Raw genomic sequence first — 12915 nt, 5'->3', positions numbered from 1 at the left:
TGGCTCTGCAATATCACTGCATGTTTTGGAACTACTGAACATAACACGCCAATGTAAAATACGATTTTTGGATATAAATATGAACTTTACTGAACAAAACATACATGTATTGTGTAACATGAAGTCCTATGAGTGTCATCTGATGAAGATCATCAAAGGTTAGTGATTAATTTTATCTATATTTGTGCTTTTTGTGACTCCTCTCTTTGGCTGGAAAAATGGCTGAGCTTTTCTGTGAGTTGGTGGTGACCTAACATAATCGTTTGTGGAGCTTTCGCTGTAAAGCATTTTTGAAATCAGACACTGTGGATGGATTAACAAGAATTTTATCTTTAAAATGGTGCTTAATACGTGTATGTTTGAGAAATTTGATTTCTGTTGATTTGTATTTGGCGCCCTGCAATTTCATTGGCTGTTGGCGAGGTGTTCCGCTAGTAGTCCTAGACAGGTTAAATGTAGATGTTCCAAAGGGCCGCATCAGCGGCTTGTATGTGTGGTGGCCTGGAGATGCTAAACGTGTTTATGTTCATTAACAGTTAATTACCGTGAGACCGGTAGTCTTTTGCATGGAAATAACTAGCTGACATTTCATGACTGCCACAGCCTCAGGTAAGAGCCCCAACTTCATTTCACACGAATACAAATAGCCTTACCTCTAGCACAGGCCCAGCCCCTAGAATAGTCCTCTCCACCCCGCTGGCGTAGCCCTTCTGGCTGAGGGCCGTCAGACAGTGGATGAGGAAGTTGGTACTCTGGGTCTTCCCCGAGCCGCTCTCCCCAGAGATAACAATGCACTGGTTTACCCTCTTTCTTAGCATGGCGTAGTATGCCACGTCCGCAATGGCAAAGATGTGCGGCTCTAGTTTCCCCAGCTGGTGGTTCTCGTACATCTTGACGTACTTGGGGTTGTAGATGGATAGGAACTTGAAGGGGTTGATGGCGATAAGGATAGACCCGGCGTAGGTGTAGATCTTTTTCTTGTGGAAGCGGTTGCGCAGGTTATCCAGGATGCTGCTCTCATTGAGTGACGGAAGGTTACACAGGTCGTCAAAGTCATCATGGCGTGGGGGGAGAAAGCCTCTGGCTGCTAGCTTCTGGGCCTCCTGCTCCTTGCATAGAGCGGGGAGGTGGACGTAGTGGATAGTGCCGTCATGGTTCCTCTCCTGGAGGAGGAAGTAGAAACCTTCGCTCTGAAGGTGATGCTCCTGGGCCTTCCGTGGCCACAGCAGGACCCTCTGGACGGGGAGGTCCCAGGACTCCAGCACCCACTCCTCCCCGCCACACTCCTTCACCTCGGCAAGCACGTAGAGCCGCTTGGGGTCCAGGCCCAGGGCCAAGGCTGCGTCCTGGGTGACGGAGGCGGCTGTGGCCTCCTTGGGCACCTTGAGAGTGCAGCAAGATGGGCAGTCCGCTGAGAGCCGTGGGTAGATCTGCAGGTTGTAGACCCGTCCATCTTGGCTCGGTGCTCCGCATTCGCCATCTTTGACACTCATTCTGGGCCAGGTGGAGTTACCTAAGCATGCCGTCTGCACTGCCTGCTGTTCTCTCACCACCCAGCACCTGGGGATCAAAGGAGAACAAATGTTTTCTGAGACCGTTATACATTAAAGCTCAAAAGCTGAAAAAAAAGAATGTCACAGCAGAGCTTAGTAGCAGGGAGCTGACTGAAAGCAACAAGAGCTGTGATGCTAACTGTTAGCCACATGCACGCTATAAGTGCCTGTGCCAAACGACCCTGTATTGGATCAAGTCTTCAATTAAGAAAATAGTTTCATATAGGCTAAACGAAAGACATTCAGCTATTCCAGATAGTGGATGTTTCCCATTTGGGCATTGCCCTCTCACAAAGGTCTAAACAATTTGCCACAACGGCATTACGCCTGCGTTTCAAAATGCTAACAAATGGGTTGGTTTTTAAACAAAGACTCACAGACCTAAGTTTGTGAACTCCAAACTGCTGTTTGTCTTGGACTAACCAGCTGAGGAGTGGAAATGTGACTCGCATCACAGGACATACGCAGGCTATTGAAAAGGTGGTTCTAATTTAGCGGATTAGAAAAAGCCTTCAACTATTTAAATGAAGCAATGTAGGCTTCACTACAATTAAGGGAATTATAAATCCTTCCCTCTACTTAATGCTTGAGTAATATTACAATAACACTTTTCTACAGCATAGCATAGGCCTTTCACAGAGGATAATACTTAGTCCATCAGTGCAGATTAATGTGACATGCTCAATTGCATGATTACTTGAAGGAAACTGTGGTACAGTCGTTTTATTAGGGTGTATGGATGTTCACAAACGGCCCGGGCCTACATTGAGGGCAGGGACCCAGCTTGTGTCACGTTCCGGTTATCACTGAGCTCAAAGTGAAAACCTGTGTATGATTTACCCACACTAGTCTATCGTGTGCATAAAGTTGAGTTAAGACATTTATTTTCCTGCAAGTGCGCACTAAAGCTGTGGTTAGAGCATTAGTTTGATGCAGACTTAATCTCCTCACTTCACGTAAGAAGCCCATCTCTATGATTAGCCTACAAGAAAGCCACATGTGGTGGTATAAACAGAAACACCCATAGAAACAGACAGTAAACAAACTAAACCATAGAGTAGAGCAAGGGTTCTTTTTCAGCCTGGGACCCAAATTAGAAATTCTGTGATTTCCTGGCACCCAAACATATGAAAATATGCAACTATACGTAAATATCGGTACGTCACTGCCCTTATGCCTAAAACAAATGCAATATAGACAAAAACAAATGACCCATTTAAAAAAGCTATTCATGTTTATTTAAAAAAACTTTTAAAAAAGTCTTACATATCTGTCTAAGTTTGAACTGTTGCTGTTAAAATACAATAAATGTTTTATTAAGGTGATACAGCCTCAGCAGAAGTCAGGGTATTCATACTTCTTGCACTTCGCAGAGCAATGCAAAGCTGCTGTCAAGGAAGTGAGTTTGGGTTTTCTACAAGATGTATCTCCCCCACCTACCATCAACCAATCATGTCAATGCGGAGCAATACAGAGCCCTCCACATTGTTACAACATTTGGGAGGCGAATCGGCATGGAACTCGATTTGGCCTCTGCATGCCTCACACCCTCCATATGGAGCATCCGACCACATTTTCTGATCAAGTATAAATTGGCTTTTAGTCTCGGCCTCCGCAATGGATTAGTTCACGGACTTTCGCGCCAATATACAGTACCAGTCAAACATTTGGAGACACCTACTCATTCAAGGGTTTTCCTTTATTTGTTACTATTTTCTACATTGTAGAATAATAGTAAAGACATCAAAACTATGAAATAACACATATGGAATCGTGTGGTAGCCAAAAAAGTGTTTACAAATCAAAATATATTTCATATGAGATTCTCCAGTATTTATGCTGCAGTAGTTTGTGTCTGGGGGCTAGGGTCAGTTTGTTATATCTGGAGTACTACTCGTGTCCTATTCGGTGTCCTGTGTGAATTTAAGTATGCTCTCTCTAATTCTCTCTTTCTTTCTCTCTCTCGGAGGACCTGAGCCCTAGGACCATGCCTCAGGACTACCTGACATGATGACTTCTTGCTGTCCCCAGTCCACCTGGCCGTGCTGCTGCTCCAGTTTCAACTGTTCTGCCTGTGATTATTTTTATTTGACCATATTTGACCATTTATGAACATTTGAACATCTTAGCCATGTTCTATTGTAATCTCTACCCGGCACAGCCAGAAGAGTACTGGCCACCCCACATAGCCTGGTTCCTCTCTAGGTTTCTTCCTAGGTTTTGGCCTTTCTAGGGAGTTTTTCCTAGCCACCATGCTTCTACACCTGCATTGCTTGCTGTTTGGGGTTTTAGGCTGGGTTTCTGTACATCACTTTGAGATATCAGCTGATGTAAGAAGGGCTATATAAATACATTTGATTTGATTTATTCAATATTTGCCTTGATGACAGCTTTGCGCGCACACACACGTTCAAAAGTTTTGGGTCACATAGGAATGTCCTTGTTTTTGAAAGAAAAGCACATTTTTAGTCCATTAAAATAAAATAGATCCGAAATAGGGTGCAGACATTGTTAATGTTGTAAATTACCATTGTAGCTGGAAACAGCTGATTTTTAATGGAATATCTACATAGGTGTACAGAGGCCCATTATCAGCAACAATCACTCCTGTGTTCCAATGTCACGTTGTGTTAGCTAATCCAAGTTTATCATTTTAGAAGGCTAATTGATCATTAGAAAACCCTTTTGCAATTATGTTAGCACAGCTGAAAACTGTTGTGGTGATTAAAGTAGCAATAAAACTGTCCTTCTTTAGACTTGTTGAGTATCTGGAGCATCAGCATTTGTGGGTTTGATTACAGGCTCAAAATGTCCAGAAACAAATAACTTTTTCCTGAAATTCGTCAGTCTATTCTTGTTCTGAGAAATGAATGCTATTCCATGTGAGAAATTGCCAAGAAACTGAAGATCTCATACAATGATGTGTACTACTCCCCTCAAAGAACAGCGCTAACTGTCTCTAACCAGAATAGAAAGAGGAGTGGGAGGCTCCAGTGCACAACTGAGCAAGAGGACAAGTAAAGTAGAGTATCTAGTTTGGGGAACAGACACCTCGCAAGTCCTCAACTGGCAGCTTCATTAAATAGTACCCTCAAAACACCAGTCCCAACGTCAACAGTGAAGAGGCGACTCCGGGATGCTGGCCTTTAAAATGGGCAAAAAAAAAGTGTTTTTCTTTCTAAAACAAGGACATTTCTAAGTGACCCCAAACTTTTGAAAGGTAGTGTATGTATATAAATAATTGTATTTGTTTCTGCTTGACCAAAACAATCTTAGTCGACCAACAGCCTAATGACCAAACAATCAACTAATTGGGGCGAGAGCGTCTAAGTAGACCAAACCAAGGGGCAAGGGCTGTACAACCAAAAACGGTTTATTAAAGGGATACTTCGGTATTTTTGCAATGAGGCACTTTGTCTCCTTCCCCAGAAGCATATTAACTTGTGGATACCATTTTGATATCTCTGTTTCCAGTATGAAGGTTAGCGGTAGTTTCGCAAGCCAATGCTAATATCACTGACATTCATGTTTTAAATCATAGGAAATCTTACATTGAAAAAGGACTGCCATTCAAGTTTTAGTTTTGTGTCACAGTCCATCTGTATGGTGTACAAGAATAGGCCTAATGTTTACAGATATTCCCTGTTTCTCAGGTTTGTCTGCATCTAGAACCCAGGCTCAAATCTCCCTGACTGTAGGCTACATACGATTTACACACATGGGATTTACAGATTTTTCACTATAAGAGGATTGTTCTGTTGTCAGACGCCCATGCCGTTACTTGTTTGTAATCATCACTACAATAGCGGTCACATGATAGGCCTACTCTAAAAATATCACCGCCACAGAAACTTTACTGTTAGCAGCAAAGAACACTTCACCTCAGCATCCGAGTTGAACACTAACAAAAACACAGACACACACTTCAACTTCCCATTCATGGATGATTCAACTTCCACCTTGGCAGAGCTCCAGTAACACTACAATAAAACATATTAAATTTGCAGAAAGAGTGCAGAGACTGTTCAGGCTGTAAACTCAAGAATATCAGTGATTTCCTGAGAGAAGTGAAACTAACCGTCTCAAGCTTTTGGCAGCTCTTCATGGTTGACCGCCAAAGAAACTCAAAGCAAGAGTCACATGATCGACATAAAAACGCAATGTTGCCTTGGACCAGATGAGACTGGCATGCTTTATTAAGCTGTTGCTCATGAGATACTTGATTCTGCCTAAAACCCAGAGTAGGGCTTTGACTGTCTTGGAATTGAAGGTCACAGTACACGGTCACCTACATGACTGTTAGGGGATTGGTGCATAAACTTAAGAGACACATGGTTTTTCACTATTACCATTACATTATCAGTAACATTATTATTATTCAAGTTATTACATCTAAATAGTAGTATAGTATACAAATGAAGAAATGTCTAATTGGAGAGGAATTCCCCCCCCCAAAAAATACAGATTCTGATTTTGACCCACTAAATCATTTCACACCAAGTCCGATGCATTTTTCCACTCCACTTTTCTGAACAACTCACATAACGTCACCAACGCTGATGTGGTCATTCTCTGTGGCAATATGTTGTTCATTGACTAGAGAGGATGCAGTAATGAGAGAAAAATCATACACTAGTGGAAAAATAACAGGGCATGCATCCTATAGGATGAATCATGAAAGGAGCTTGGCTAGGTTTCATTCAATTGACCTTCCAACAAGAAACAGTTTTGTTTCTGATTAAAGAGATAAAGTAGGCTTGTCTGGACTTCAAGAAACTTTCTGAAAACTTGAAATCAGCCCTAATTAAAATCGGCCATTCCAATTAAATCGGTCGACCTCTGTATATATACACACATATATATATATATATACACACATATATACGTATATATACACACATATATACGTGTGTGTGTGTGTGTGTATATGTATGTATATGTATGTATATGTATATATATGTATATATGTATATGTATATGTATATGTATATGTATGTATGTATGTATATATATATATATATATATATATATAAAAATAAAAGAGGTCGGCCGATTATGATTTTTCAACGCCAATACCGATTATTGGAGGACCAAAAAAGCCGATATCGATTAAATCGGACGATTTGTATTTATTTATAATAATGACAATAATACTGAATGAACACTTATTTTAACTTAATATAATACGTCAATAAAAACAATTTAGCCTCAAGTAAATAATGAAACATGTTCAATTTGGTTTAAATACTGCAAAAACAAAGTGTCGGAGAAGAAAGTAAAAGTGCAATACGTGCTATGTAGAAAGTTAACGTTTCAGTTTCTTGCTCAGAACATGAGAACAAATGAAAGCTGGTGGTTCCTTTCAACATGAGTCTTCAATATTCCATTTTAAGAAGTTTTAGGTTGTAGTTATTATAGGACTATTTCTCTCGATACCATTTGTATTTCACATACCTTTGACTATTGGATGTTCTTATAGGCACTTTAGTATTGCCAGTGTAACAGTAAAGCTTCCGTCCCTCTCCTCTCCCCTACCTGGGCTCGAACCAGGAACACATCGACAACAGCCACCCTCGAAGCAGCATTACCCATCGTTCCACAACAGCCACGGCCCTTGCAGAGCAAGGGGAACAACCACTCCAAGTCTCAGAGCGAGTGACGTTTGAAACGCTATTAGTGTGCACCCCGCTAACTAGCTAGCCATTTCACAGCGGTTACACCAGCCTAATCTCGGGAGTTGATAGGCTTGAAGTCATAAACAGCTCAATACTTGAAGCATTGCGAAGAGCTGCTGGCAAAACGCATGAAAATGCTGTATGAATGAATGTTTACATGCCTGCTGCTGCTCAGTCAGACTGCACTATCAAATCATAGACTTAATTATAACATAAACACACAGAAATAAGAGCCTTAGGTCATTAATATGGTCGAATCCGGAAACTATCATCTCGAGAACAAGACGTTTATTCTTTCAGTGACATATGGAACTGTTCTGTATTTTATCTAACGGGTGGCATCCATAAGTCTAAATATTCCTGTTACATTGCACAACCTTCAATGTTATGTCATAATTACGTAAAATTCTGACAAATTAGTGCGTAATGAGCCAGGCGGCCCAAACTGTTGCATATACCCTGACTCTGCGTGCAATGAACGCAAGAGAAGTGACACAATTTCACCTGGTTAATATTGCATGCTAACCTGGATTTCTTTTAGCTAAATATGCAGGTTTAAAAATATATACTTCTGTGTATTGATTTTAAGAAAGGCATTGATGTTTATGGTTAGGTACACATTGGAGCAACAACAGTCCTTTTTCGCGAATACGCACCGCATCGATTATATGCAGCGTGGGACACGCTAGAAAAACTAGTAAAATCATCAACCATGTGTAGTTAACTAGTGATTATGATTGATTGTTTTTTTATAAGAGAAGTTTAATGCTAGCTAGCAACTTACCTTGGCTTACTGCATTCGCGTAACAGGCAGGCTCCTCGTGAGGCAGGTGGTTAGAGCGTTGGACTAGTTAACTGTAAAGTTGCAAGATTGAATCGCCAGGAATCTGTCGTTCTGCCCCTGAACAAGGCAGTTAACACAACATTACCTAGGCCATCATTAAAAATAAGAATGTGTTCTTAGCTGACTTGCCTAGTTAAATAAAGATTTTTAAAAATCTAAAAAGAAAATCACCATTATTTAAATAGGCCAAATCGGTGTCCAAAAACACCGATATCCGATTGTTATGAAAACCTGAAATCGGCCCTAATTAAAATCGGCTATTACGATTAATCGGTCAACCTCTAATTTTGACCCCCCCTGTTCAGGGACACATTCCATTTCTGTTAGTCACATGTCTGTGGAACTTGTTCAGTTTGTCTCAGTTGTTGAATCTTATGTTCATACAAATATTTACACATGTTAAATTCGCTGAAAATAAACAGTTGACAGTGAGAGGACATTTGTTTTTGCTGAGTTTATCCTAAAAGAAGACCGATTTATTTACTAGCAAGCAGTCAAAACGTGAATTGTATAAAATAAAATAACTATTTTATTACTGAAGTGCCATAGCCTATAAGCTAGAGCTTTTACACCCCTGCGCATCTAGCGGTTTAACTACTGGGGCATCAAACGCCAGTTGGAAAGAGGAGGTGGTAATGACAATTTAATAGACACACTACCTTAGCAAAACAATTGCTTACTACGGCTATTAGGTCAAGTTTATCTACATGAAAATAAAGTTCATTTTTTAAATTAACGTAGACCTATTTAAAAGGATGACCATTATTATATTTTAATTTCGGTCTTCACCATCAGTATAGCCCAGTATAATGTAACCTACTATAACTTGGAATTGGTAGCTCTACTAAGTGACCAGACAGACACAGAGACACAGACAGAGAAGAAACTGATCTAAATCACTGTATGGCAGGCAGGAGGCAATGCTTTAGTAACAAGATACAGAACTATTACTGTAGGCACATAGTTGCATACACCCATCATTTATCCCTGCTGTCACCAGGCAAGAGTTGGGTTTTACAATGTGAAAAAATACAAAAATGCTGACCTACATGCCCCCCAAAAAACAGTCCCACTCCCAATCAAGGAATAGGTTTATTTTGTTATCATAACATTATCTTATCTTAAAATCCATTGTTTCCTCTTGGTAAACATGCAAAAAGCCCGAATTACCAAGGCAGGCATCTTCTCCACATTCACTATAAAGTGCTCCCAGACAGAACAGTAACAAAGTAAAGAGACCATGTCCAGAGAATTGCATCAATAGTAAGACAAACTCTGGAATCATTTAGGTCCCATTTCAGAAGGGAAAGAGAGCTTCAAAACAGCAGACAGTGACTCGATTGTTGACCACAACCCCAGAAATCCAAGCCAAAAAATGCCAAGGCATGCATGCACAATTGGACCACAAAAAACTGCATTATCATTATCCTGCATTATGAGCTGGTCTGGTTTAAATCTGTCAGTTTAACTCTTTCCACTGATACCCAGAATGGCTTCAAAGCTGTGCGAGGGGCTTCAGAATGCAATCAAAATGGGTTATTGCGAATGCTTTAGCTTATCTCAGAACCTGGGAAGTGTGGAGGATGCCCAGAATTCCAGAAACAAAGATAATGGATCCATGGTTGTGGCTAAGCTCAGGTTTCAGCTGCTTACGGCGGGCAGATAAGGAATTTTAAAAAACAAGTTCCTTATATACTTAGGTTATTGGTGAAGGTACCCCTATGGCCTCAATCGTCAATGGGACTAGGTCTAGCCTAAATCAGAATATTCTCATGACCTTTAGTAAGTGTAAAGATAATTGTCTAACAATTAAACCAACAACAATGATGATTAGGCCTACGATCTCATGATGTCCCATGAAAGCACCCTTTGAGCAATGTAAATTAGGCCAGTTTGTGTAAGACCACACATTTCTACCACTGGGTAATTTGCTGTGGCTTTTCAATTCTAAGGACTGTAATGAATACTGTATCACTTGTGTATCACTTGTGATATGACCAATATTTCAATATGACCAATATTTCAATTAGCTTGATACTCAACACTCAGTAACAGCCCTCGAGTTAAGGACATCATCAGGAAGACAGACGTAACTGCACACAAATGGCATAACTACTTAATTGGAAGTACATCAAAATGTGAGTGCCAAACCAACTTTGTGTAATGGAAATTAGGGATGCATTTCTGGAAACATGAGTAAAACATTGGTGCCAGCTTCCATATTGAGCAATGCACAAAAATCACATAACATACACAGCCTTTATCAACATAACTGATCCACGGAGAGATAGGGAAACGTTGCGACTTGAGCGAGTCGCCCGACAGCCTGGCTTGGAATACCAACTATGCCATGTTACTCACTCTTCCACCCCATGTAGAGCTATAAACCCCACTCAAGGTCAGCGTTTCCCCTATATGCTAAATCATGGCTGCAACTGCAAAAACTCTATTTAGAAAATTATTAAAACAAACAAATATTTAAGTGTAAACTTAAACGATTAAACCCAGATATAAAGTACGAAGTAAAGATAATGGCTCAATATATTTTTAAAAGATCATCTTTGAGAACTAACAACCACCACTATAAAAAATAGCAGGAAATTAGTTTTGAAACTACAATCTCTCTCAGCCCAATGACAAATCTGTAGAATTACATAAAACTAGCTTTGAAACTGTAAAATAGTCCCTCTATCCCATAGCAAAATGTGTAGAATTGCAGGAAATTATTTTTAAAACATTGTCTCTGCGGCTAATAGGGCCTCCAAAAACACGGCCCTACCCCGCTAACTTTGCCGCTGCTGAAAAAAAATAATAGGGGAAACAGTAGAAGTGCCATACCGTTGAGACTGAGGATCCCATCCCATAATAAATGGGTCTAGCTATAGATTTATGACCAGTTATTTTCCGGGTTTATGACCTCACTGAGCTGACAACCATGAGATTACGAGCACGTCACTGTGATAGTCTGTGAACTCCAAACGCCTGTTAGGTTGCTGCTAACACAGAGCTCAGAGCTGAGCCACCACTTGGTGACTGGCAGGAAGTGAATGAGCCATTACGGAGCCTCACTAACAGACCAATGAAGGCATTTGGTCATTAACACACACACACACACACGTCACAGCTCTATGGGGTTCCCCCCACAGGAAGTGGATTCTGAGTCTCCTAAGACCTGAGCTAGCAGACATTCCCTTTGAACCAGGCAAGTGGGAGGGGCAGAGAAAATAATACAAAAACTTCCCATGATGCTGTGATGACTGTCAGGGTTAGGTTTCCCATTTGTGTGACGTCAGGATTAGCTAAGAGGCAACTCTATCAGTCTCAGAGGAAGAGCACACTGAGTGTACAAAACACGCTCTTTCCATGAGACTGACCAGTACAAAAGCTATGATCCCTTGGTGATGTCACATGTTAGATCTACTTCAATGTGTAGATAAAGGGGAGGAGACAGGTTAAAGAAGGATTTAAGCCTTGAGACAAGGATTGTGTGTGCCATTTAGAAGGTGAATGGGCAGGACAAAAGATTTAAGTATCTTTGAAGAGGATATGGTAGTAGGTGCCAGGCGCACCGGTTTGAGTGTGTCAAGAACCACAACTCTTCTGTTTTTTTCACACTCAATACCTTCCCATGTGTATCAAGAATGGTCCATCACCCAAAGGACATCCAGCCAACTTGACAACTGTGGGAAGCATAGGCGTGAACATCGGCCAGTATCTGTGTGGAACACTTTCGACACCTTGTAGACTCCATGCCCTGAAAAATTGGAGGCTGTTCTGAGGGCAACTCAACATTAGGAAGGTGTTCCTAATGTGTTGTCCACCCAGTGGATATTTTCCTGCAGACCACCTAATTCTCCTTTGCAGGAAGAGGAGATGAGGGCCATTGAGGCCAGAAGAGGACTGGCCACCCCTCATAGCCTGGTTCCTCTCTAGGTTTCTTTCTAGATTTTGGCCTTTCTTGGGAGTTTTTCCTAGTCACCGTGCTTCTACACCTGCATTGCTTGCTGTTTGGGGGTTTAGGCTGGGTTTCTATACAGCACTTTGTGACATCAGCTGATGTACGAAGGGCTTTGTAAATACATTTGATTGAGGCGTCCATCAGCAGCTAGCCTAATGGGGATAAGCAGCAGAGCTGGCCAGGGGCCAAACGCAATTGATGCATTTTCATACAGGATTTACCTCAGTATTCTGTTTCCATCTAAGTGGGCCGGCACCCATGTCTCATTGGGCCATGGCTCCGGCAGACCTGCTCACACTTAGAGTTAAAGCCAGGCCACTGATACTTTTCAGCTGTCATTTAAATAACTGAGAATAAGCACCTTCTCACAAAGCAACTCTTTTGGTTATGCAGAGGTTGTTGATTCTGCTCTTCACAAGTCCTCACTGTAGCTATGCAAACACAATTTCCCTAGTATAACATAGGTGGTATACATACACTAGTGTAACAGTCGAAAAGCTGCAATTGTTCCCAAGGAACAAAGAGAAGTGCATGCAGGGGTAAATCAGTCAGAGGACCTTTTATAGAGAGCAGATGCAACCAGCAAGCCTGAATGAAAGACAGTCTCTCACTGGAGCATGTGGCTGAAACAGAAACGCTGCCTTTGTTTCAGAATCACCTCAATTGGAGACTTTACTCTTCTAGCAGACGGCCAGGGCCGAGAGAAACTCAAAGGCCAGCAGAAAAGAGCGAGGCATGCAGCCCACTCCTTCCCCAGCAGAGCGTGGAAGGCAGCCCCCCTCACCACCAACGCCACTCGGCTTCCTAAGCCTGGCCAGCCATGAACAATAAAACATGAGCTCAAGCACATCTGCTTCTTTCTTCAGGGAAAAAAAAAATACAGGA

The 12915-nt window shown here is 41.4% G+C and overlaps 1 protein-coding gene across 1 annotated transcript in view; it reads right to left on the bottom strand.

Annotated features, from left to right (window-relative positions):
• The window catches only part of LOC135524612 (unconventional myosin-IXb-like), a 118388-nt gene that overhangs the window by 86428 nt on the left and 19045 nt on the right, over positions 1–12915 (bottom strand). Inside the window, 1 exon segment of the mRNA XM_064952305.1 lies at positions 654–1560. Within this exon segment, the coding sequence (XP_064808377.1) occupies positions 654–1493 (840 nt within the window). The 5' untranslated portion in view covers positions 1494–1560.

Source organism: Oncorhynchus masou, chromosome 31, assembly GCF_036934945.1.
Source record: "Oncorhynchus masou masou isolate Uvic2021 chromosome 31, UVic_Omas_1.1, whole genome shotgun sequence".
NCBI lineage: Eukaryota > Metazoa > Chordata > Actinopteri > Salmoniformes > Salmonidae > Oncorhynchus > Oncorhynchus masou.
The sequence above is the reverse complement of the archived record's forward strand: the minus strand, read 5'-3'. Positions and strand labels throughout refer to the sequence as shown.